This window comes from Rhinolophus sinicus, chromosome 1 (genome assembly GCF_057876585.1).
Source record: "Rhinolophus sinicus isolate RSI-liver-muscle chromosome 1, RSI-T2T, whole genome shotgun sequence".
Lineage (NCBI taxonomy): Eukaryota > Metazoa > Chordata > Mammalia > Chiroptera > Rhinolophidae > Rhinolophus > Rhinolophus sinicus.
In genome coordinates this window covers 72,774,470-72,799,071 of record NC_142501.1, presented here as the reverse complement: position 1 = coordinate 72,799,071, position 24,602 = coordinate 72,774,470, and the positions used below count along the sequence as shown (strand labels likewise).

Sequence of the window (24,602 nt, the reverse complement as noted above, 5' to 3'; positions counted from 1 at the left end):
TGTCAGTACTACATTTGGGGCCATTTTAAACAGTAAAGTCATGAACAAAAAGCACAAAACTGTGGCACTAACTATACTGCAAAAAAGACACCTGTTTCCCTACGACCTGAGAGCTGAAACAAGAAAGCAGAGTGTCTCCCTGTTCCACCGCAGCTGGGAATGTGCACATTGAACAACTCAAAATTTTTGCCACTCTGCCCATGTCCATGATTGACTGCAGAAGTGCTATAAGTATTGGTTTAGGGGTTACTAATATATTTTAGTGAGTAGGTGAATTTGCAAATATGGAATCTGCAGATAATGTAGATCAACTCTTATCTATTTAAATCCTACGAAACCAACTTTATGTGTTTAATTACAGATTGTTATTGAGTGGGACAGAATATCTTTTCCTTATTAGTTTCTCCTAGAACAAATTTAGATTAAAGATGCTTGTTATTAACCATTGTCTCTATCTCTTCAGCCTTTTATCAAAGTTGTGTTTTCCTTTAGGAATTCTTTATGGCACAATGACGCTGGAGCTTGGTGGAACAGTCAATATTACATGTCAAAAAACTGGATACAGTGCAATACTTGAATTCAAACTAAAGGTTAGTAGAGAGTAATAGGAGGTATCACCTAATAGGAATTATCACCTAACAAAGAGTACAGTTTAGTGCCTAATTAAAGACTAAAGATAAGAACACAGAATTCATGAAAGGGCAGCCTTGGAAGCTCCAAATCAACACAAAGCCATCATTTTTTTATTTTTTATTTTAATTATAAAATGGTTAGTGTTGTATAGGAGCTGAGATTTTAAATGTGAATGGATAGAAATTTTTCAGTAAATTACAGCATTGCTTTACAAAATACCAGAAAGTCTGTATCAGCTTGAGCTATATCTGTGTGCATTCTGACAGAGTTGTGTTAGTTACTGTTTCTGCCTAACAATTTACTCGCAAACTCACAAGCTTAAACACAACCGTGTTCCAACCCTTAGGGGTTCTGTGGGTCAGGAATTTGGACAGGGCACATGAAGATGACTTGTCTCTGCTCCGTAATGTCTGGAGCCTCAGGAAGACTTGCAGGCTACGAGTGACAGAAGGCTCATCAGTGACATGTCCCAGGCCTGGCTGGGATGACTGAGAGACGAGGACTGCTGATGTGAATGACCGTGCGCGCAGCCTTCCCATGGCGCTTGGCTTCCTCACAGAGTGCTGGCTTACTTGGCAGCTCAGGGTTCCTAGTGCGAGTGTCCTTGTGAGCAAGGTGAACGCTGCATCACCGCCCAGGACCTAACCTCAAAAATCAAATTATGTCACTTCCTCCATAGTCTAGTAGTTGAAGAGTTATAAACCCATCCACATTCAAGGGGGAAGGCATGTAGGCCTCACTTCTCAGTGAGTGGGAGGATGGCAAGGTCTCACTGGGGAAAAGCATGTGGGCTAGTGGGGGAAGGGTAAGTATGCTTACGACCATCTTTGGAAAATAATGTCTGGCTTAGAGTGAAAGAAATTTAAGACCTTTTCACTGTGGTTGGTGTAAGACCGTACATTGTGTTCAGATAAAAATACTTCTATTAATATGAACTGTTGAAGATTCATTAGTAGCTCCTATGTTGATAACCAGTTTTCTCTAATAAGTATTTTCTCTTTTAAGTATTATTAGATACAGTACCCTTTGTTTGCTTATTTTTTTCATTTTAGCAAATTTTTGTTTGTATGGTTGGGTATTGTTTTACTGTTTTATTTTGAAGGAAGGGGTGTTATTTCTTTCAATAGCTGAGTTAAATCCCTTAAGTTTACCGAGTTGTTATTGCTTCATATATTGTGACAGTAACAGAGCACAGGATTTGAGTCAGTTATGTCGGTGTGACCTTTCTCAATATGTTTATCTGCACTTCACATTTTATGCTTTTTAACCTCCTTTTCCACAGCAACAAATTCACATTTCTTTTTATTGAACATTTCTGACTAAAATTTGAGTCAGTATTTCACTATTTGGGCCTTCAATAGCACTGTAACTATACAGTTACTTTTTCTGTTGTTGTTTTTTGTTTACATTGTATGTAAATACAAATTAAAAGCAAAATGTTTCTTTAACATTTTCTCTTTTAAAAGCCATTTCTAGGTAGCAGTGACTATGTTAATCAAATATCAGGGAAACTTAAACTGGGAAAAGAAGTCCTAGCTACTTTGGAAGGCCATTGGGTAAGTATTTTTTATTTTCGCTTAACAAAAGAATTTTATTCTGTGAAAAAATAATCACATTTTATAAACTCACTTATTCCATTGATAAAAGCATCATTATTTAACATAAGCTTCAGCTTAACAAGTATTTTGATGTTGATCTGTTATCAATAATACTTAGTTTTACGTGATATTTTATGTTTCCAAAATTTTAAATCAACAAAACCAGCTAACACTTATATATCAGTTACTATGTACTGAATTATTTAAAAATGTTCCTTATATTAACTCATTTAACATTTAATATAATAATCCTATAAGGTGAGTCTGTTATTGTCCCCATTTTACAGAGGACACTGTTAAGGCATGGAGAGTTTAAATAATTTGCTCAAAGTAAGTGATGGAGTGAGAATTCTAGCCCAGGTACTTTGCCTCCAGGGCTGTGCTTTTATGAACAGCAGTATACTGCCTCTCACCTAGAACGAAGGGCCATTTCCAACTAGAGTTATATTTCCTTTTGAGGAACATGGAAATTATATAGTGGTAAATGAGAGCAATGGCTTTTATTCTCTGCTAACCTAAATTCACACTATGTAATTTTGTTAAGACAAGCTTAAATGAATAAAAAGGACTATATCATGTTACTGCCTAGATGCACTCTCACTGTGAACAATGTATACTGTTTTCTGCATTATAATAAGCAGAAAATGATAAGAAATAGAAGAGAATGAAATGAAACGCCCTAGAAACTCAACTAAGAGGCCACATACGCTTTGTAATTTTTAAAATTCTATCTGAATATCGTTTGGAAAAAAATATAAAAGTTTGCGTGTTTTTTAATGGAATTTCTAATATTGTGCTCAAATTTTTAATGCCAAGAAAGGCTCTGTTGGATTTTTCTACATAGATTGTGTGTATCTCTTTATGGCTGCAGCAAATGCTGGTCCACTGGCAGCTCAGACATAGTTGTTGAGGCTTTGCATGTAATTGTTTGAAATTTGCTTTTTGAAGTAAAACTTGTAAAATCCTGTGATTTCCTGTGTATTCAATCGAATTTTAAAATGACTAGTATTCACTATTTAATTTTAATGTTTTTATTAAAATGACAAGAGATTTGGGGCTTTTGGAAAAGTGCTAGTTTTATTTGTTTTAAAAATGTGTTTAACTGTGGGATTAAGTATCAGGAAGAAAGTATCACTACTATGCTATATAATCCTCTTTTCAATAATTTTTAAATAAATATAATTCTCTACATTAATTTTTAATATTTTAAAATACAGGATAGTGAAGTTTTTATTAATGACAAAAAGACTGATAATTCCGAGGTTTTCTGGAATCCAACACCAGACATTAAGCAATGGAGATTAATAAGGCACACCGTAAAATTTGAAGAACAGGGAGACTTTGAATCGGAGAAGTAAGTGTACATTTTTCAGCTAATTTCATGATGATAAAGAGTATTTTTTCTTTAATCCCTCAATAGCGTGGGCACTTTTCTCTGTCTTCAGTCATTTTAATTCAGCAAAATAGTTTAACATTTGTGGGATTCTGTTTTAGTTTATGTAAATGTCAAATAAATACCTATAATACAAATCATACTGCTTTCCTGCAGCTCAAAACTAAAACTTCTCATTTTTTTTCCTTTCTTTTCTTGTGTGTTCCAGAGCCTATTAAAATAAAAAACAACTTCTAGTTTGTGTTCATAAAATTATGGGAGTAATTAATGATCCTTGGTTTTTTTATCTAGTAGCTGTTTTCTAACCTGGGTGAGTCACGTAAAACTCTCGATGAAGGATGTAGCACAAAATCTACTTTTGTTTCGTTTTCTAAAATATAAGAATAATGCAAAAAAAAAAAAAAAAAAAATGCCCCTGGACATGCAGGCTTCTAGAGGACTTACATAGGCTGGGTAATAATTAAGGCCATAGTTTCTGTTCTTTGTTATATCTTATTAGATCTGTAATACTTTTGAACCAAAATATTGTATATACATTGCCCAGTTTTATTCTTACTATATATTTCTTTATGTTTGGAGAAACAGGGGTGGGGGGGGTGGGGGCGCGTCTGTGTAAAAGACACTATACTGGGTACTGTATATACATTATGCAGTTTAGTCCTCACTACATGTTCCCACGTGCGTTATCGTTCTGTCTAATGGGACTCAAATCTATGTGTACTTTCCTTCTACACTCAAAATTGAGGTTGTCAGAGATGGAAGAATATGTATGCACCAGTTCTAAAAATTCTGTTCCAGCTGTAATCACATGCTGCTCTTCATCCAGAGTGAAGCTTTACCAAGGCATACAATTTTTGAGGTGTGGGTATAATTTAACATATTTTTAAAATGAGTCATAGACAGTATAAGTAACTCTAAATTCCCCAGCCAAGAAGTTGCAGATCTAGGATTCAACTCTCGTCTGTCTAATTCCAAAGCCTTTGGTTCTTTCAGTCCCAACATGTTGTCTTCCCAGCTGGGTGGAATATAGGTATTATATTTTTATTTATCTGATAAAAAAACTAAACTTTAGTAGGGGAAAAAATTTTACCTCAGTAGTCTTTTCTGTTTAATTGGTGGTTCTCAACACTGACTGAACATTAAAATCATCTGGGAAACATTTTAAAAAACCAATACTTGGGCCTACCAAAGATTCTGATTTTAACAGTTCCCTGATAATTCCTGCATCCAAGGTTGGGAAGCATGGCATTACACTGTTGGGTCTTTGAGGCCAGTGGATCTTATTAGACGTCATTACATTCCTATCATTGGGTCAGCCATTCATTGCCATATGTTTAAGAACCCATGTAATAAATTTTTCTTGCCAAGAAAAAAAATTAGTCTTCACTGTGTTACTCTACTCCAGGTACCACTTATTATATCTTGACTCATTTCCAAGTAGCTAAGCATAAGCTTTGTCAAAGCCAGAAACCCACATGGGCATCATTTTCTCTTACGGGGATTCAAACCTACTCAATGTAGATTTGATTTTCTGTTGCTTTTTAAATACTGTTTTGCACGTGTATTAGACTCTGGCAGCGGGTAACTCGAGCCATAAATGCCAAAGACCAAACAGAAGCTACACAAGAGAAATGTGTTTTAGAAGAAGCTCAAAGACAAGCTGCCAGAAATCGGAAAACAAAAAATGAAGAGTGGACTTGCAAATTATTTGAACTTGATCCACTCACAGGAGAATGGCATTACAAGTTTGCAGAGTAAGTACTTAAAGAGAGTACATTACAAACACTGTATGAACATAGTTTGTTGCCTTCATTTCTAGAATTTTTATTGTTAGTTGGAGTGGTTTTTTATTAAGTCATAGATATATAAATTAGTGTGAGATTTTAAATTTGATGTTCCATTCATTATTAATTTGACTCCATGATAATAGTTAGCCTATAAAATAAGCTGAGAATCAGAAGATTAGATATAAAAAATCTTAATCTAACAGCTGGGTTTATAATTACTAATGAAAATCTCATCTAATCTAAACTTTGAGAAAATTTTTGAGTGTTTTATTTAGTCATTAAACAAATGGTGTTCTTTTTACTTATGTAGTACTAGACCATGGGACCCACTTAATGATATGATACAGTTCGAGAAAGATGGTGTTATCCAGACCAAAGTGAAACATCGCACTCCAATGGTATGTGATAAAAAAACTAACTAGATCTGCTAGGCATATAAAAGTTTTAAATCCTTACTAGTATATTTGGCCACCAACATTTAAAATTTGGTTTCAAAGTTTAAAATTTTAGGTCAGCAGACTGGGCAGCTCCAAGCTCTTGTCCCCCCAAAAGAAACGTAAAAAAAAACAAGCAGACTGCCAGAACCAAATTTCCCAGAAATCTGAAAAACAGTTCGAGGTTTGTAGCAATTAAGTGAACATTGACTCAAGAAAGAGGTAAGTTCAAAGCAGTAGGAAAGCTTTATGGCATTTTTACTGCCCTTGCATCAACTCCTCCCTGATGCAGTGACATTGAAGGGTTCCCAGATTCACAGCCTGAGCCATGGTTCCACAGGGAGCAGAGCAGAGCTCACAAATTGTTTCGTACATCTATTGTAATTTGTCTGGGGGCTACTTGAGGATATATGCAGGGCCCACAGCTCCGTTTCATCTAACTCAGAGCTCAGCTAGAAAGGCTGCAGGCAATGCTTGGAAGTACTGCAAGCCAAACTAACAAACTGCAGACACCCAGGAAAAAAGATTACCATTGAAACATACAATAGACAGAAACAAAAGCAGGGGAGAGATTTTTTGGCAAACTAGGGCATTGGAAAGCCCCGTATGAACAGGGAAATTTAGAAAGCCATGAAAATGTCCAAGGCAAGATGTTTTTGCTCAGAAAAGAAAACCCTAAGTTTTGCCTAAGGCTAATACCAAGGTTCTATGCAAGACTGGCTAAGTGTTGAAGGAGTGCCCCTGCATAGAGCCAGTCTGCTAAGACTGGGAGAGTATTTTTTTGTTTTTGTTTTTGTTTTGTTTTTATTTGTTTACCTATTGGTGTTTAAGGAAATCTCTGTCAAAATACTAACTGAACAGCTAAGGAACAGAGACATCAGTGACCGTGCACAACAGGGAATACAGTTTTTGCAAAAATAGTTTGGGAAATTCACTGAACAACTTCAGCAATCCAGAAAACAGCAAACGCTGGGGAAGGTGGAGAATCTTATTTCCAGAGTCACCACATTATAATATTCAGATGTTTAGTTTTCAACAAAGAATTATAAGCATACAGAGAAACAGACAAGTATGACCCATTAAAATGAATAAAATACATTGACAGAAACTATCCCTGATGAAGTACAGATACCAGACTTAACAAACGAAGCCTTGAGTACAGCAGTCTTAAATATGCTCAAAGAGTTAAAGGAAACAGGGACAGAGAACCAAAGGAAATCAAGAAAAAGATGTATAAATCAAATCAGAATATCAATAAAGAGAAATTATACAAAGGAATCAAATAAATTCTGGAGCTTAAAAATGTAATGACTAAAACTAAGATTTGGGCTGACAGAAGACATTCAGCAAATTTAGGTACAGGACAATTGAAATTATTCAGTCTGAGAAACAAAAGAATGAAGGAAAGTGAACAGAGCCTAAGGGACCTATGAGGCACGATCAAGTGGATCATATGCATTAAGGGAGTCACAGAAATAGAAGAGAAAGAAAAAGAGGCAAAGGCATATTTGAAGAAAGAAGTCCTCCAAATCCCCAAATTTAGTGAAAGACATGTATCTACAAACCCAAGAAGTTCAACAAATTCCAAGTAGGATAAATGCAGAGACCCATACTGAGACATTATACACAAACTATCAAAAGCCAAGAGAGCCTTGAAAGCAGTAAGAGAGAAGCAACTTGTCACATATGAGGGAATCCTCAATAGGCATAACAGCCAATTTTACATCAAAAACTATGGAGGCCAGAAGGCATGAAGTGTTGGAAGAAAAAAGTTGTCAACCAAGAATTCTGTCTTTCAAAACTGTACTTCAAAAATGGGGGGGAAATTGAGACATTTCCAGATAAATAAAAGAGGGAGTTCACTGCCCCTAGACCTGCCCTCCAAGAAATGCTAAAGGGAGTTGTTCAGATTGAAATGAAACTAAAGCTGTATGAAAAATAAAGATTTTCAGTAAAAATAAATAGTTGGGCAAACATAAAAGCCCAATGTTATTATAGTTTTAATTTACAAGTATAACTCCACTTTTTGTTTTCTACGGCATTTAAAAGCAGAATGAATAATAATTACAAATCTATTATTGGGCATACAGTGTATAAAGGTGTAATTTGTGACAACAACCTAAAGAGAGGAAGGATGGAGCTGTATAGTAGCAAAGTTTTTGTGTGTTACTGAAATTGAGTTGGTATCAGTTCAAGCTAGATTGTTATAAATTTAGATGTAAATGTCATCCCTATGTAACCATAAAGAAAATATCTAAAACATGTATACAAAAGGAAATGAGAAGGGAATTGACGATTTTACTACCCAAAAAAATCAGCTAAACACAAAAGGAGTAATGGACGAAATGAGGAACAAAAAAAGTGTAAGACATACAGAAAACAGTGAAATGGCAGAAGTAAGTCCTTTGTAGTCAGTAATTACATTACATTTAAATGGCTTAAGCTCTCTAATCAAAAGGCAGATTGGCAGAATAGATGAAGACAAACATGATCGAACTATGTGCTATCTACAAGAGACTCACTTTAGATCAAAGACACAAATAGAGTAAAATGAAAGGATGGAACAAGTTATTCTATACAAATAATAACCAAAGAAGAGCTGGGATGGCTATTCTAATATCAGACAAAATAGACTTTAATTAAAAAACTTTTAAGAGACAAGGACATTGTATTTTGTTAAAAGAGTCAATTTGTCAAGAATATATAACAATTACATATGTACAAATCAGTGAAGCCCCAATATATGATTCAAACATTGACAGAATAAAGAGAGAAATAGACCATTCTATAACAATAGATGGATACTTAAGTCTACCACTAGCAATAATGGATAGAAGATCATTATTCACATTAGCCAAAAGGTGAAAACAATTCAGGTGTCCATCAATAGATGGGTAAACAAAATGTGGTATATACTTACAATGGAATATTATTCAGCCATAAAAAGAATGAAATTCTGCTACATGCTACAACGTGGATAAACTCTGAAAATATTATGCTAAGTGAAATAAGTGAAACACAAATGAACAAATGTTGTATGATTCTACTCATAATATAAAATAAAATATAGGAAAATTCATAGAAAGATTAGAGGTTACTAGGGACTGAGGGAAGGAGAGAATGTGAAGTTGGGGAGAAAATTATTTGGGGATCATTTCTATTTAAAACAGTAAACAGGGAAGAGCAGGGTTAAAGGTGTATGACCACTGGTTCCCTGTTTTTCTAAGTAATTTACCTTGCCCTTCTGATTCTAGTTTCTTCTCTTGCATTGGAGTTTTTAAATTTAAGATTTTACTTCCAAAATTGCAAGCCTATTAATAGGATAAAGTCTAAAGTTTATTATTCTCGGAAAATTTAGTCCTAGTTGATGGTTTAATATGCTTTTGAATCTTGTGCATGCACTCAAATGCTTTCAGTAAATTTAAATCATGCTCTGCAAAATAATATCATTTTTATTTATTATAAGATGCTTTCTACCTTATGCAGATACTAGAAAAAGTAAATAATCTAAATAATTTCATTGGAAACCCAACATCATTCAGTGGAAATGTTTCTAATGTTGGGAACAAGATAAGATGATTAAAAACAACACTATTATTTAACATTGAACTAGAGGTACTAACTGATGGAGTTAGAACGGGGGGGGGGATATGTATTCATATTTGTGTGTGCATAAAAATATCTCTTGAAAGATATACAAACAAATAGCAGTGAGTATCTATTTAGTGGAGAGGGGATGGGGTAGATAGGGATCAGGAGTGAGAGGGAAACTCTTCATTGTATATTTTTTATGCTTTTTGATATTTGTGCCAAATTGATATTTCCTATTAAAATTAAATAAGACAATATGATTATATAAGTGTATCACATCTTATTTGTTAAGTTTTAGTTAGACTATTTCATCTTTGTTTGTATCTCTAAGTATTGTGCCCATGAACAAATAGTTTTGACAGTTCTACAACATTGGTCTTTAATTACAAAATTCAGTGCAAATTCACATTGTAGCATGATTTATTTTTTAGGTTAGCGTCCCAAAATTGAAACATAAGCCAACCAGGCAACAGAAGAAAGTGGCAAAAGGCTATTCCTCCCCGGAACCTGATATCCAGGACTCATCGGGAAGTGAAGGTAAAAATATTTATTGCAGATTAATTCACTATAGGAGTCTAAATTTTTAAAAGGATAGTACGATGCTATGTTTGATATACCAAAATAGTTTTCATATTAACTTAAGAAGATGTACAAGAGTTTTGAAGGGGGCAGGGATGGTATGCAAAAAAACCAAACCAAAACAAAAAAAAACCTATTTTACATTATAGATAAATTTCAAGACCAGGCTACAGATAAGGGCACGAGGAATGAAAACAAAAGAGTGAAACATGCAAATCAAGAACCACACTGTAGTGTGGCTCTTATGCCCTGTTAGCTTCTGAAAAAAATGTTAATAGCTTCCTAGATTCAATGCAGGAAGCATTTTTTGAGCTTTGAGCTCAGTTCCACACTTCAAAACAATTTTTCATTCTCAAAATTATTGTATTGTTTAGACATCACAGACAAGTAAAAAGAACTGTATCAACATTATGGACTAAATTAACTAGTGTGCCATTCTTAAGTCAAATAATGTGTCAGCTGTGTTGAACTACATTGCGATATAATCAAGAAAAAGTTAAGGTACTGTCTGAGACACTGAAAAATAAATTTTTTTAATGCCATAATCATTAAGCTTACACTGAGCTGGGGAGCTCATTTTTGCAGAGATAACACTAGAAGTGAATAAATTATAAATATCAGGAAATTAGTAGATGAAAATGGTAAAGAGTTGAAAGGAAAAGTAGCTGAATTCAGTCTGAGGGAATGTTCTTAGAGCAACCCTAGTGAGTTGTAGTGGACTACAGCAATCTAGGCTTGAGAATGCACGGTAGGGTACAGGCTACTGGAATAGGAGAGGGATAAAATTAATAAAGGTTTAACAGCAGGAAATGCATGATACTAGTGTGCTACAATGGAGAATTACACTGTTGTTTCCATTTTGCAGAAAAGGAAACTGAGATTAATCTGCCCAAGGCCACACACATACATATGTTGCATATGCAGATATTTTGGCTACTCTCTTATCCCTCCACTACTATATTACCTATAATGTATCAGCTGACATTTAGTGAGTCCTTAACATGTGACAAACTGGATGTTAAATACACCTTATTACAACCATATGAAGTTTGAGTGTTATTATCCCTATTTTACAAATGACAAAACTGAGATTGGGAGAAAGAGGTTAAGATCTGAAGAAAAATGGAAAGGAAGGAACAGATGTGAGAGGGGAATTACAATAAAAATTTCTAGAAAAGATACCAAAACCAATTGAAAAGGTTTAAAGTTTGGGAGACTAGGGGAATAAAGATAACATTAACAATTAATAAAAAACTGAAAAGGGGGCAAGAAAAGCTGACTTCTTCAGATGGAGACAAATGTACAAGAGACAGAAGAGAGCAATACCTTCTCCAAATTAATATATGTATTTTTAATGAACTATTTTTGTCCATTTATATTTGTTAAAAAATAAAACTGATGCCATCTGAAATTAATTCGTGGTTACTTTAAATATACCTGTAGTGTTCTAGTTTTGAAATAATGATTAAAACTTCAGAAATGCAGAGTATTAGTATTATTATGTTAATCTCTAAACTATAAAATAATGCCTAGGAAAATTTTTATTACATGAGAATTATTAAGCTGAGGATTGTTTACAATTAAATATGTTCACTATTTTCACCAAGTTTATTCTAAATGTCCTTTTAGCTCAATCAGTAAAACCAAGCACAAGAAGAAAGAAAGGTATAGAGCTGGGAGACATTCAGAATTCCATCGAATCTATAAAACAAACACAAGAAGAAATTAAAAGGTAATATATACTGAAAGTGACTATTCATTTGAATCGAGAGGAGTAGTTTCGTAGGAAATCATATGCAAACTCTACATTTTTATATCATTTCTAAGCTAAAATAGAACCTTGACTTTTGTCACCTGATGACTGAAACATATGAAATTCTTTCAGCACTAAAATATTGGGGAAGAGGGGGAGGTTTTTCCTCATTTGTGAGGGTAGAGTGGAATCTCATTACGTTATTGCAGTAGCATACCAGGAGTGTAGCTGGGTTGGCTGTGGATGTGGGGAGGTTTCTGAGTCAGCAAAGACCTCTGCAGTCCCCTTTGTATGTGGTTAATATTCAACTGCAGTGCACCAGTTATTGAAATACTTCCAAACAGTGGGTAAATAGCCACTACCCTGAGTCCTTCGAGTGCTCCACTTGCAGTCCCACACCTTCCCCGCACACTCTCCCATGATCCAGCAACTAAAATAAAGGTCATTAACACTTAGGAAGGTTCCTTGGAGGGAAAAGGGTCCTTATCCTGCTTCATTGCTAAGGCTATCATGAGTTCAGATTGATTGCCTCTCATTGCTATATCAGATGTTACATTTTTAAATATTAGCCAGCTTGCTTTTGTGTATTCATTTAGTGCTAGGTGATCTGGAAGATTTTTTTAAAGATGTTTTCTCTGTTCATGGTGATTTTATGATTCATATTGAGTTGCTATTTTCATCTACAGCCTCACCTGCCATTCCCCTACACCTATCCCATGCTCAAGTCCTGAGTCCTCACATCTCAGGAATATAGTGCACTCTCTTATCTTTGGATCTTTGTGCATACTCAGTCCACTTCTTAGATTGCCCTTCCTCCTACCCTGCCCGTCAAGAAAATCTCTGTTTATCCCTCGGAATATAACTCAAATGCCACCCTTTTTGTGACATTTCTCATCACTCACCCTGCCCGGTAGCGTTAATAATCCCTCCACTTCACTGGTTCAGCTCCCTATACATACTCCTTTTGAGTGCTGACTACACTACAGAGTTGTTGTGTGTGTTTACCATCCATTGGCCCATGAGCTCCTTTAGAGCGGGGAGTGTGTCTTCTGCATTAACGGTCTTCACTGATGAGCTCTTCTTAGCCAAAAACATTTAGGGTGGCTTGAGGATAATTTAAGCTCATTTCAAGACTAAATTAACATTTTTATTAGCATATGAAATGCCTGTAGAGTATTCTTCAAGTTAGGAATGCCATAAAATCTGTTGTATTATTTTTTTCCTGGGCAGTTTAGGGTTTTTCTCCAATTCTCCCTTTATCTCCCTAACGTAAAGATAAAGGAATCTTAGTGGGCCAACTGCCGTGTTTCCCCAAAAAGAAAACCAGGTCTTATATTAAGTTTTGCTCCAAAAGACATAGTAGGGCTTATGTTCAAGGAATGTCATCCTGAAAAATCACGCTAGGGCTTATTTTCTGGTTAGGTCTTATTTTTAGGGAAACACGGTAAGAAGCAAAAATTTTGTTTTAAAACTACTGTGATAACAGAGAAGGTGATATATTTCACATTATCAAACTTAATAACTATGTTTGATGCATCATTAATTTATATATTTGGTACAATGTGGAACATAGATTTAGACAGGTCCTAATAATGGCTCCACATAGCATAATCCTGGTAAGTACTTGTTAACGTAACTAAGTGCTCTGTGACCATGTATCAAATATGGGTTCTGTGCTAACTTTTTTGACAAATAATTATAAAATTTATTGTTGCTTATTTTTATAGAAATATTACGGCTCTTCGAAATCATTTAGTTTCAAGCACACCTGCCACGGATTTTCTACAACAAAAAGACTACTTCATCATTTTCCTCCTGATCTTGCTTCAAGTCATAATAAACTTCATTTTTAAATAGAAGTTCTTCACAGTTGAATCAATGAACTGGAATGATCAGATTTGGCCTGGGACCAAAGTTCAAACTGGTTTGGTCTTTATTAATACATCACAATATTTCAGAAACAAAATCTTAGATTTAAATGTAGAAGTGTTGACCTTTCATACCTTTTATCCTTAACCTGAAACAAGAGCTATTCTGTTTGGTTATTAAAGTGAACTATGTGTTAAGTGCCAGACCATTTCTAGCTTTTGTGAGAATGTGTCTACATGTGAGTATAATAAATCCACATGTATACACAGTAGTGTTTTATGTATACCTGACAGTAGTCTTTGTATTCTATAGTATGTTCTGAGGTACAGCACTAACATTCATAACAAAAAAAGCTATCAATATTATAAGTACATGTATAATAATCTGTTTTCTTCATAAAACAGGCACAAAACTTATTAATAAGGAATTACAAAATGGGAAATGATGGAATAATAGACATATCATAAATAGTTCAATACACTGTACTGTTAAAAAAAAAAAGATCATTTCCAAAGCACCCAGCTCAATTGTCTTCTTAGAAACAGCAAGACAAAGTGTGGTTAAAATTGATTTGTTGAGAGATACAAGGTGATAAATTGCTTTTTTAAAAGTTTACACAAGATTTTTTTAACGCCTAGAATTTAATATTTATAGATACAGGTACAAATGCACGTATGTGTATATCAACATAAAAAATGGTATGCAGCTACTTGGATCTATTGATTATATCTTATCATACCTATATAATACCACCTTAAGCACTTGCTTAAAAAAATGTGATCAAAATTAGTTGCTGTCCTTTTTTCTTATTTTTGTTTTTTAATTCAGTTGGTCCAATAACACAGGCCAAGTTCTAGAGATGTTTATAGGGCATATGAAATGCTGATAACTCTTGTTTTTTTCATTATGAAAAACTTATTTTATCTTTCATTTAGACCCTAGTTGTTCAGTGAATAAGTAGGATAGAAGAAATTATAACTAATATTTTACTTCAAAAGCCAAATATGAGAGGCAATAAGAAAAGACGCTTTGTGTGGTGGCATTTATGTGTACATTAAAATTGGTTTCTTTACAATGTGCAATAAGTTGAGCATCTAAGAAGAACATCAGGTTTTGAAGTTTAATTTTTTATTCTCCTCCTTGGTTCTTAGTAACTTCATTCTGTAGCAGAAACCACAATTCAAGATTTCCTTTTGTTCAGGCTCAGGCAAACTTTTTCCTAATTTTTATTTTATTTTAATATTTTTACTTCATGTTTTTACATAAATATTTATAGTCCTCAAAGCAATTTTTGCAAATGTAAGTTAAAGTTAGGAACATGTTATTCTCAGATATATCGTAGAATCCTTGAAAGTATAGTTTTAAAATGTTTCTTAATGAAAATGTAGGTCAAAATAATTGCTCTGGCTACATTTGCCTTTGACTGAGAAGAGACTGTTAGACACTAGTAAAATAATAATCAACTGTTGAATGCCATGATAAATATAAAACTAAAGAATGGTTGCTAAATCATGAAAATTGAAAATGATAAAAAGAGCCAGCTTTTTTCCTGCCTAATCAATGTAGCTACCTTAAGTATCCTTAGGTTTTATGAAGAGCCATTTCCCATGGTTTTTTGTGTGTTTTTTTTTGGCAAAATTATGCTATATTCCATATGTACATGTGAAAACATTTTTTAATTGATTAAAATATAAATAAGATATACCTATACTCAGTATAAGTATAGGTATAATATGACTACACTGGAACAAATGGGGGTTTTTCATTTGTATTTCATACTTGTCAATACAATTTTTGTACTCACTTTTTGTTTCCAATGTTATGCTCAACTGCCTATTCACTGATATACATTTTGTAAATATTGTACAATTTGATCTTTTTATGGTTGAAATTAGTATTTATATTATATATAACTTGATTGGCTGATCACAAAAGTCATTTCATCATTAAACTCTGAAAACTTAAAATTTCTTGTTGGTATCCCCCCTTTGGGGTTTTAGTCTAATCCACTTGTGGGTTATTTTCATTTGCTCTAAATAGTGTTTTATTTGTATGAGTACCTTCTAAGACTGGAAAGGTAGTTGTTTTATTTTTTGAATTTTCTTTTTAGGGCAGATGTTATGCGTTCTTACTACCCAAGGAGTCAAAAACTATTTCATGAGAAAGAGCAGGGTTACTCATCACTGTTTCTTGTACTCTAAAAGCATTAATCTAGTAGTCTTATTATGCTTTTAGTTGTGTGAGTTCCTTTCTGCAAACTGAAAACACTCAGGAACTGGTGGCTTAGTTTTAGATCACTGCTTATACCAGGCTAACTATATGAATCCTTTAAAACTCGCAGTTAACTTTGTATTTAGCCATATATGTAATTGACTTTGAATGATCTCTACCTGAGATTAATCTTCCCTTCACACATGGATTCATAAAAATTGTGATTTACAGTTTCCAGTTGTCTGAGAGCCTCATAATGGTTTCTAGGATTTAACCTAGAACCGTATGACCTGTTTTTTCATTTGATCAAAAATTTATTTTTTTCTCATGAAAATTTAGGTAAGAGTTATTGAAATGTGCATTTCTATTTTAATTGTTAAATGTGCTATGCCTTCAGTTGTTCACCATTGAGATGTAGTTGACCCAGGAAAAGACAATAAATAGGGCATGTGAAATTAGTTTCAGCAATAGATATTTTACTTGTATTCCATATCAGCACTTTTTTGTACCACTTGTAAAGGTACAGTGTAATCTTTGTCACCATTCCACTGAAAAAGTTGGCCTTGTTAAATACAGCCGTCATTTAGTATTCACGCTTTTGTGCCTTTAAGAGAATACTTTTTGTCATTTTGTGTTACAGAACTATTATATGATTCAAAGTGTTTATAGACTTGTCATAAAAGGGTCATTTCTCTGTGTCACCTTATTTCCTTTTATATAGTTACGTATATCTAAGTTGGTGATGCTGTACTTTTACAAGGGTTTGTCTGTTTACTTATTTCAAATATATTCTTTATCACATCATTGAAGTAGATTTGTCAGATTACTCTGAGTATTGTAAACAGTGCCTTTTTGATGGAATTCACACTGTTTTGGGTGTCAACTTGTGCCATATACATACAAAATTCTGTTAAAGGCAGTTTTAACTTTTTAAAGAATATCTTAGTCACATATTTAAGTAAAACAAATGTATAAAATTCCATTTTTTCCCATGTTTAGCATTTCTAGTGAGCAATGACTATATTGGGGGGGTTGTTTGACATAAAGTGATGATGGCATTATTGATGAGCCATATGTGATGCTGCAGATTATTTTGAATTATGTTAAATACACAGAAATAAAATATTAAAATTAGCATTTATACCAAACTTTCTAATTTGAACCAATGGGGGACACCCAACACAAATCACTAACATTGCATTTCAACTTCTCATTTGACTATATGGAAAAAGAGATGCTTAAAAATGTATAACCTGTCACTATTATGTAATGTAGTTTCATTTCGTTTACCTATAGTGTGAATTTAGTATATTTACTTTATGTTACTGTTAACATACTGTTTGTTTAGTTACAGTTTTTAATTGAAGATGGACTGTTAAAATTATGTAGGACCAGTGTCTCCTTAATATGATTAACATATTTAGAAGAGCCACAAGAAACCCGTGACAAAATGAATGTGAATATACCTTCTAAAATATTTAGAAAAATTCTTTTATGCATTTATCATGTAAAATTACTTTAGTATTACAAGATTGAAATTTATTTAAAGAAAAATGCCATGAAATATTTGAACTGATGAGCCACAGAACTTCAATTGAAAAATTTTCCACTTTTTTAGCATGCCTAAATATACATCTAAGATAAATAACCTGATTGATGGCCATTTTTAAGTTCAAATACTACCACTGGTCAGTTTTGTGTAATAGAATAAAGGTATGTTATCTGCAGTGTTAAGTACAGCACACTGTCAGATTATTTTCCTTAAGGTGCATTGTAAATGTATAGATAGTCATAGGCTACTGTTTTATAATGTATTACATTTCTAATCTATTATTCCTAACCTATTATAAATGTTTGCAGACAAAAGAATAGAGTTTTTCTAAAAATCTGTAAAATTATGCTAACTTCTACAAGTAGGCATTCTAAATAAAAATTTAAAAAAAGAACAAATTGTGACCAAATGACTTTGAATATAACATGTGGTGACTAAATTAGTGCTAATTTTTAAATTAAAATAAATTTTGTGTGGGGGTAGTTGTGATGGGTGGTACAGGACTTAGAAGGGATTAACAGAATCCCTAATGTATGCTTTACTTGGTGCTTTATATTCTTTCTTCTTGAGTACTCATAATAACCTTAAAATAAGTGGAAGTTAGCCCGATTTTATAGATAAAGAATCTGAGTCTCAGAGAAGTTAAATGATTTCAAAAGCTTCATAGTAAGAGTGATAGTGAGCCCAAGTTTGAATCTATGTCTGACTTCAATGTCCATTCTCTTTCCACTGTACACTTAAATAGAACTCTGATCCCAGCACTTCACTTTTAAGTGTTTGTAATAATCCACTGCTCGAATCTATATTGAGTAATGTAATCCCTTTGTGGTGCGTAGAACCAGAAAAAATAAAAACCTTACTATTAAGCATATACACAAAACCCATATGAAAGTTTTTTCCCCCTCAAATCACCTATTAGTTTATATTGAGTCAACATCAGTTGAGTTCCAACAAATTATGCCTCTGGTTTTCCTCCATCCTCCTCCCCTCCCTTTCTTACTCTCTCCTCAGGGTCCAATTGCTTCTGGCTAATAGTTTGTTCTGTCTTATTAATAATTGGGGGGAGGCGGGGGAGGGCTTACAAGTTTCTCCTGCCCTGTGCATAGGAATAATAAGGGGTAAGGAAAACAGCCCCGCACTGTTCAATCTCAATGAAACATCTACAAGATAAATAAATTTCTTACTAATACTGATCACACTCTTAAGTTATGCTATTATGCTATGTTATGTTATTATGCTATTCAACTCTTCTGCGCCTTACAAAATTGCCCTTTCTTGTAGAGACAGTGGGCCCATACAGTGGTGAAATGTCACAGTAATTTGGTGAGTGAGCTGTAAATATTTGACTGTCGAGTGCTTAGTATATGCTTGGCACCATGCAGGTAAAGCGCTTTATAAACATCCCCACCCTCCCCAAAGCCTTATTAGATTTTTCATTTACATATCTATGATCTCCGTTTTTTAAAAAAGATAAGACAAAAGAGGCTACTTGCTGAATGTCACAGACAAATGGCAGAGCAAATCCAAGTCTGAATCGTAAGCCCACACTCTTAACCATTTCATCCTTACAAGAGTGCATTTTAATATATAAAACAGTATGTTCTTTCTGCCTAACAGTACGTGTTCTTTTTTCTGCTGTTGTATCCAATGTTAGGCCACTGTTTTTAAAGCATGCTATTTACCACCAATGTGGCTAAGCCTTCACATCTGTCACCTCTGCTAAAGAATAAACTATGGTGGCTGAGACTTCACAGTGCTAACTGAGCCCAGGAAATGTGGCAGAGCCCCCTTGAGGAAAGCATAAAGCCGACTCCCTCCTTCACGTAGGCCCCACTATCGTGCCGACTTCGGAAAGCAGCTTTCTGGGAGACGGAGGGATTTGGCGGCAGCTACTGGGGGGCAATGAATTTACCGAGGGACGTGGGGAAGGGCTTGCGGTTTGCGCTCCACCGACAATTCCCCGAAAGTCCTGACCTGTTTTCTATCTTCACGAGCTAGTGGACCGCGCTAGCCCCAACTGTCAAAATAGCGGGGCTTTCAGCTGAGGGGGCAGAAGGACAGCCCCCTCGCCCAACCAAGAAGCCGAGCTGCCCGGATTTCCGGCCTCCCCGCCTTTTCCGCTTCCGGCCATGCCCCGCCCCGCCCCGCCCCGCCCCTCCTGGCTGTCCTGCTGTTCTGACAACGGCCCGAGCCCGGCGGGCTATGGCTGCTGCCGGGTCTGTGAAGGCGGCGTTACAGGTCGCGGAGGTGCTGGAAACCATCGTGAGCTGCTGTGTGGGGCCCGAGGGTCGTCAAGTTCTGTGTACGAAGCCCACCGGTGAGGTGCTGCTCAGCCGGGATGGAGGCCGCCTCCTGGAGGCGCTACACTTAGAGCATCCCTTAGCCAGGTACGCGGTCCCGCACTCCAGCCCATTAGGGCATGCTATAGACGGGCACCCCAGGCCATCTCTCTGAATTTATTGTCCCTGAGGCTATGCTCCGGGGAAAATGACCTTGGATGAGACCGGTGTACGCTCAGGGTTAGAGCGCTGCCCAAGGGAACATCCCGTTCGTCAAATCTTACCAAGTCCCAAGAACGCTCCTCCCCTACCTACCCAACCCTAGAATCTTGGAATAGAACAAAGTAACTTGGAAAAGGAAAAACTGAAACTAAGGACATTTCAAAGGGACAGTGTTCTCATTTTATGCTTATAGCTGTGAAAGCATGGTTTCAACTTTGTGGGCATTTAGGAAGGCAGTCCACTGAAAATCTGAGTTGCTTTGTTTCTTTTTTGTCTAGGATGATGGTGGCATGTGTTTCCAGTCATCTAAGAAAAACAGGAGATGGTGCTAAGACATTTATTATCTTTCTTTGCCATTTGCTCAGAGGACTTACTGCTGTCACACACAAAGAAAAAGATTCTTTTATTTCCAAAAATATTCAAACCCATGGAAGACATTGGAAAAATTGTTGTCAATGGAAATTTATTTCTCAAGCTCTTCTAACATTTCAGACACAAATATTAGACTACGTTATGGACCAATACTTAAGTAGACACTTTTTGTCCATCTTTTCTTCATCCACTAAAGAGAGAACATTGTGTAGGAGCTCTTTAGAGTTGCTGTTAGGGGCATACTTTTGTGGAAGAGTGGGAAGAAATAATCACAACTTTATTTCACAATTGATGTGTGACTTCTTTTTCAAGTGTATGCCTTGTGAAAGTGGGTTTGAAGAAGTATTTGAATTAGTGGATGACTGTTTTGTAGAGTTGAATGTTGGTGTAACCGGCCTTCCTGTTTCAGATTCCAGGATCATTGCCGGGCTTGTGCTTCACAGAGACTTTTCTGTATACTGTCCAGCAGATGGTGACATAAGAATAGTGCTAGTAACAGAAACTATTCAGCCTCTCTTTTCAACTTCTGGGACAGAGTTTATTCTAAATTCAGAGGCACAGTTTCAGACATCTCAGTTTTGGATTATGGAAAGGACAAAAGCAATAATGAAACATTTACAGAGTCAGAATGTAAAATTGCTCCTATCTAGTGTGAAACAACCAGACTTTGTTGTTTATTATGCAGGACTGAATAGCATATCAGTGGTAGAGTGTTTATCATCCGATGAAATTTCTCTTATTCAGAGGATCACTGGTCTTTCTCCCTTTATACTACCACAGGCCTCTTCACAGTGTGAAATCTCGAACACTGCTTTGGTGAAATTTTGTGAGCCCCTTATCCTTAGATCTAAAAGGTATGTTCATCTTGGCTTGATTACCACATGCCCGTTTATACCACACTGTTTAGTTCTTTGTGGACCAGTGCAGGGTCTTGTTAAACAACATGAGGATGCTTTACATGGAGCATTTAAAATGCTTCGGCAGTTATTTAAAGACCTTGATCTAAATTATATGACACAAGTTAGTGACCAAAATTTTATATCTAGTCCTATTTATAAGAATACAACAGAAAGTAGTCAGTTACCAGAAATTGTTAATGGCTCAATACAAAGGCCATATCAGGGCACTATTGTAAAGAACAAAGATGAACTGGAAAAAATTCAAACATATGTAAAAGTATATTCAAATTTGGTAGTTCCAAGTGTAGAATTAGAAACACATGGTCCATGTTCAACACCAAAAGTGACACCAACAGATACATACCAGACAGATGAAACACTGAGATGTTTATCTCCAAACAAAACCAGGATAATTGATGACCATGATCCATTTATTGAGAGTAATTCTACTAATTCAACAAGAGCAAACTCTAGAATAGAAATTTCTTATGAAAGTTTACAGGCCACAAAAATTGCTGGAAAGGGGTATACGTTACCAGTGAGATATAAGTCACTGGAGATGGGTACTTCCCAGAATTACTGTTTCTCATCTATACCAGCAGGTTGTGTTTTGCCAGTGGGTGGTAATTTTGAGATTTTGTTACATTACTATCTTCTCATCTATGCCAAAAAATGCCAGCAGTCAGAAGCAGCCATGGTTGGTAGGATCATAGCTAATGCACTTTTAGGCATTCCCAAAATCCTGTATAAGTCTAAGAAAGGAATTCACAGCTTTCCACAAATATATATAAGAGCTCTTCACTCACTGCAAACCAATCAACCCATGGTAAGCAGTCAGACAGGTTTGGAATCAGTATCTGGTAAGTACCAGTTACTAACTTCAGTTCTTCAGTGTTTGACAAAAATTTTAACCATTGATTTGGTAATCAATATTAAGAGACAACCTCAGGAAACTTATGATCTAGATTCAGAAGAGGAACTATAAAATTGGAACATTTTTATTACCCTAAGTTACACTCCAACTCAAGACATAAAGCAGTTATGTGACCGCTGATTCTCAAGTCCATTCAATGTAGTTAGGAAAACAGCCTAATTTAAAAAGTCATCAGAAGAAGTACACTAAGAGGCCAGCAGACATTCAGACACAAGTATTAGACTGTGTTATGGAACCGTTCTGAGGAGGAAGCCTTCCCAATGAGGGAAGCCAAGATCTGACTAAGTGTGTTCGTCCCCCTCAATGTCCCTGTGTCTCACCTCTACGTGTGTTTGTGGTAGGGTGTTTCTTTAAAGATCCTTCTTTTTACTTTTCTGTATCTTTTCACTCTCTTCATCTTTACTCCCTTACCTTTCTGTATTTAGTTCTTAGACTCATTTAATCTCAGATTTGGATGGGGTCTGGAAATCCCATCCTATTAATTTTCTATAATACAGGACATATTATTTGCTTCATTTAAAATAATTTATTTCCCCTACTCATCATTTCTAAAACAATAAGTAAAAAGTCTATTTTTTTCCCTCAAAAAGCATATACATAAAATTGGTTTTTACTTTATATGACCCTTATTTCCATTTCATGTGGAAAAACCTGAAGGGATTCTCAGCATCCATACTCTATTGAAGATATGTTACCAAAAATACGATTTGGTGCATTATGAACTTATTTTCATTTCTGTAGTTAAAAGTTAATTCCAAAAAGGATATGAAATTCATACTTCAATTTTCTCTTGGCCTCTAAGAGCTTGTAAAAATAATTAATGTATTTGCTGTTTTTTTCTTGTATTTGGTGCATAGCCAGAATTCAGTAGTAACAAATAATTTAAGACATTTATTCCTAATGTGAACTTCAAAATGTTTGTATTTTATTTTAAAGGTTTATAAATGCAAATAGTACTTTGCATCTACCCACAGATAATTTCATTTTTGTAAGGTTAATGCCATATGATAACATTAATTTCTGTGACTATGGAGAAAATAAATTACCTCTACTTCTAATACGAATTCATAGATACATGAACCTATTGTAAAATTGCTGTATAATTTTTTCCATTTACTTTTTTTTAAATTGCCTGACAGGTCATTTGATAGTCTTGCTTTATTTTTGTTGTTGTTTTTTTAAATACCCCTCCATCATTGAAGGCATTTGAAGACTTTTGCAGACATGCCCAGTGACTTGCACATTGTAGGTGTTTTGTAGCTATAAATTATCACTGGTTCAAGAGTCCCTTTGTAAGCTGGGAATGAGTCTGTATGTTTGGCACCTGATCTGATATCTGGCACACAATTTTATCTGGCACACAATAGTAGCCAATAAGTGTTTGTTGAGGAACTGCTTGTTGAATGAGTCGTTTGGTCCTCATAGATGAGGTCATAATTATTTCTATCAAACTTTCATGGACAAAGGATCTGTTTTGGGGGAGAAGCAGAAAATGTAGACAGGTGTACACAAAGCAGTCTTTCTTTTAATTAGAAAAATCCCTCAAAAATGGTGATCAGTCTTGCTTTCATGGGTTAACCTTACCATTTACAGAACTCCAGGGGGTTTACACCACTGGGTTAGCTAGAGCACTTTTTAATGTGTAATTACATTGTACTTAAACCATCCTCAACAAAGGATTTGAGGTGACACGCAATAAGAAAAGACAAAATTACAGTAAAATCTGAATAAAAATTAAAGAATCAAAACCAAAGAAAATGTAAAAACGATGATTAAAAGTCAAGACCATGTTCCTGTTTTCTGTTGATACACAGTGAATAACCTTAAGACTTACTAGATTGGAATCACTGTTAATACTTCTCATGGTTCTGAGAGTTGCCTGGACTTAGCTGGGACGTCCACTGTATTCCATTGGTTGAGGCAATCACTAAGGTCAGCTGAAGTTCAAGGGGAGGAACATAGGCCCCACCACTGTGGGAAGAGTGTCACTGTCATGTTATAAGAAGAGCATATGGGATGAGATATATTGAGGTAGCTCTTTTTGGAAAATACAACCTCCTACACCCATGGGAGGGAAAAGAGGACAAATATGCGTGAACTACTTAGCTGAGTGTTTTATTATTGGTCTCGGAAGTCACATGTCAGTTCACCTCCCATAAACACATATTCTCCAATAACCTTTATAAACCTCTTTTTTTTCTTATTAGGTCAGTACAAGCCATTTTTATCCCCAAAACAATAGGCAATAGTTCAACATCCCTGAACTGCTTTAGCTAGGGGGAGCTATTTAGTCATGTTATACTGGAAATGCCTTGGTATCCGTGTTTCAGACTGAAAGAGAAGGGAAAGAGGAATGCAATTTGAGCTGAACTTTTATCAGAAATTACTCATCCCCTCTCAGAGGAATAGAATATATCTTTTCCATCACCGCATAGCAGAGAACACAAAAACTACAGCTCATAAATCATATATATTGTTATTCATTGCAAGTTTGTA

General features: G+C 35.2%; 2 protein-coding genes across 13 annotated transcripts in view; both read left to right on the top strand.

Moving 5' to 3' along the window:
- Window positions 1-14,138, top strand: part of OSBPL8 (oxysterol binding protein like 8) — a 150,220-nt gene extending 136,082 nt beyond the window's left edge. For 10 of the 12 annotated variants that reach the window (XM_074325395.2, XM_074325392.2, XM_074325394.2 and 7 more), the window contains 8 exons: window positions 493-590; window positions 2,100-2,189; window positions 3,449-3,585; window positions 5,193-5,378; window positions 5,722-5,809; window positions 9,868-9,973; window positions 11,645-11,747; window positions 13,496-13,772. In XM_074325395.2, the coding sequence (XP_074181496.1) occupies window positions 493-590; window positions 2,100-2,189; window positions 3,449-3,585; window positions 5,193-5,378; window positions 5,722-5,809; window positions 9,868-9,973; window positions 11,645-11,747; window positions 13,496-13,625 (938 nt within the window). In that variant the 3' untranslated portion in view covers window positions 13,626-13,772. Of the gene's footprint in view, window positions 1-492; window positions 591-2,099; window positions 2,190-3,448; window positions 3,586-5,192; window positions 5,379-5,721; window positions 5,810-9,867; window positions 9,974-11,644; window positions 11,748-13,495 lie in introns of all 12 variants that reach the window. The other 2 variants (XM_074325390.2, XM_074325393.2) reach the window with 1 other exon arrangement.
- Window positions 14,139-19,538: 5,400 nt separating this feature from the next.
- Window positions 19,539-23,198, top strand: BBS10 (Bardet-Biedl syndrome 10). The gene is made up of 2 exons (XM_019755070.3): window positions 19,539-19,787; window positions 20,180-23,198. The coding sequence occupies exons 1-2, from the start codon at window positions 19,603-19,605 to the stop codon at window positions 22,155-22,157; spliced, it is 2,163 nt and encodes a 720-aa protein (XP_019610629.3). The 5' UTR covers window positions 19,539-19,602; the 3' UTR covers window positions 22,158-23,198.
- The last annotated feature ends 1,404 nt before the right edge of the window (window positions 23,199-24,602 follow it).

Bases quoted from the DNA above. Each gene is read 5' to 3' on its own strand.
- BBS10 (XM_019755070.3), top strand. From the start codon at position 19,603: ATGGCTGCTGCCGGGTCTGTGAAGGCGGCGTTACAGGTCGCGGAGGTG. The intron at 19,788-20,179 runs GTACGCGGTCCC...TTTTTTGTCTAG, and splicing joins TTAGAGCATCCCTTAGCCAG to GATGATGGTGGCATGTGTTT.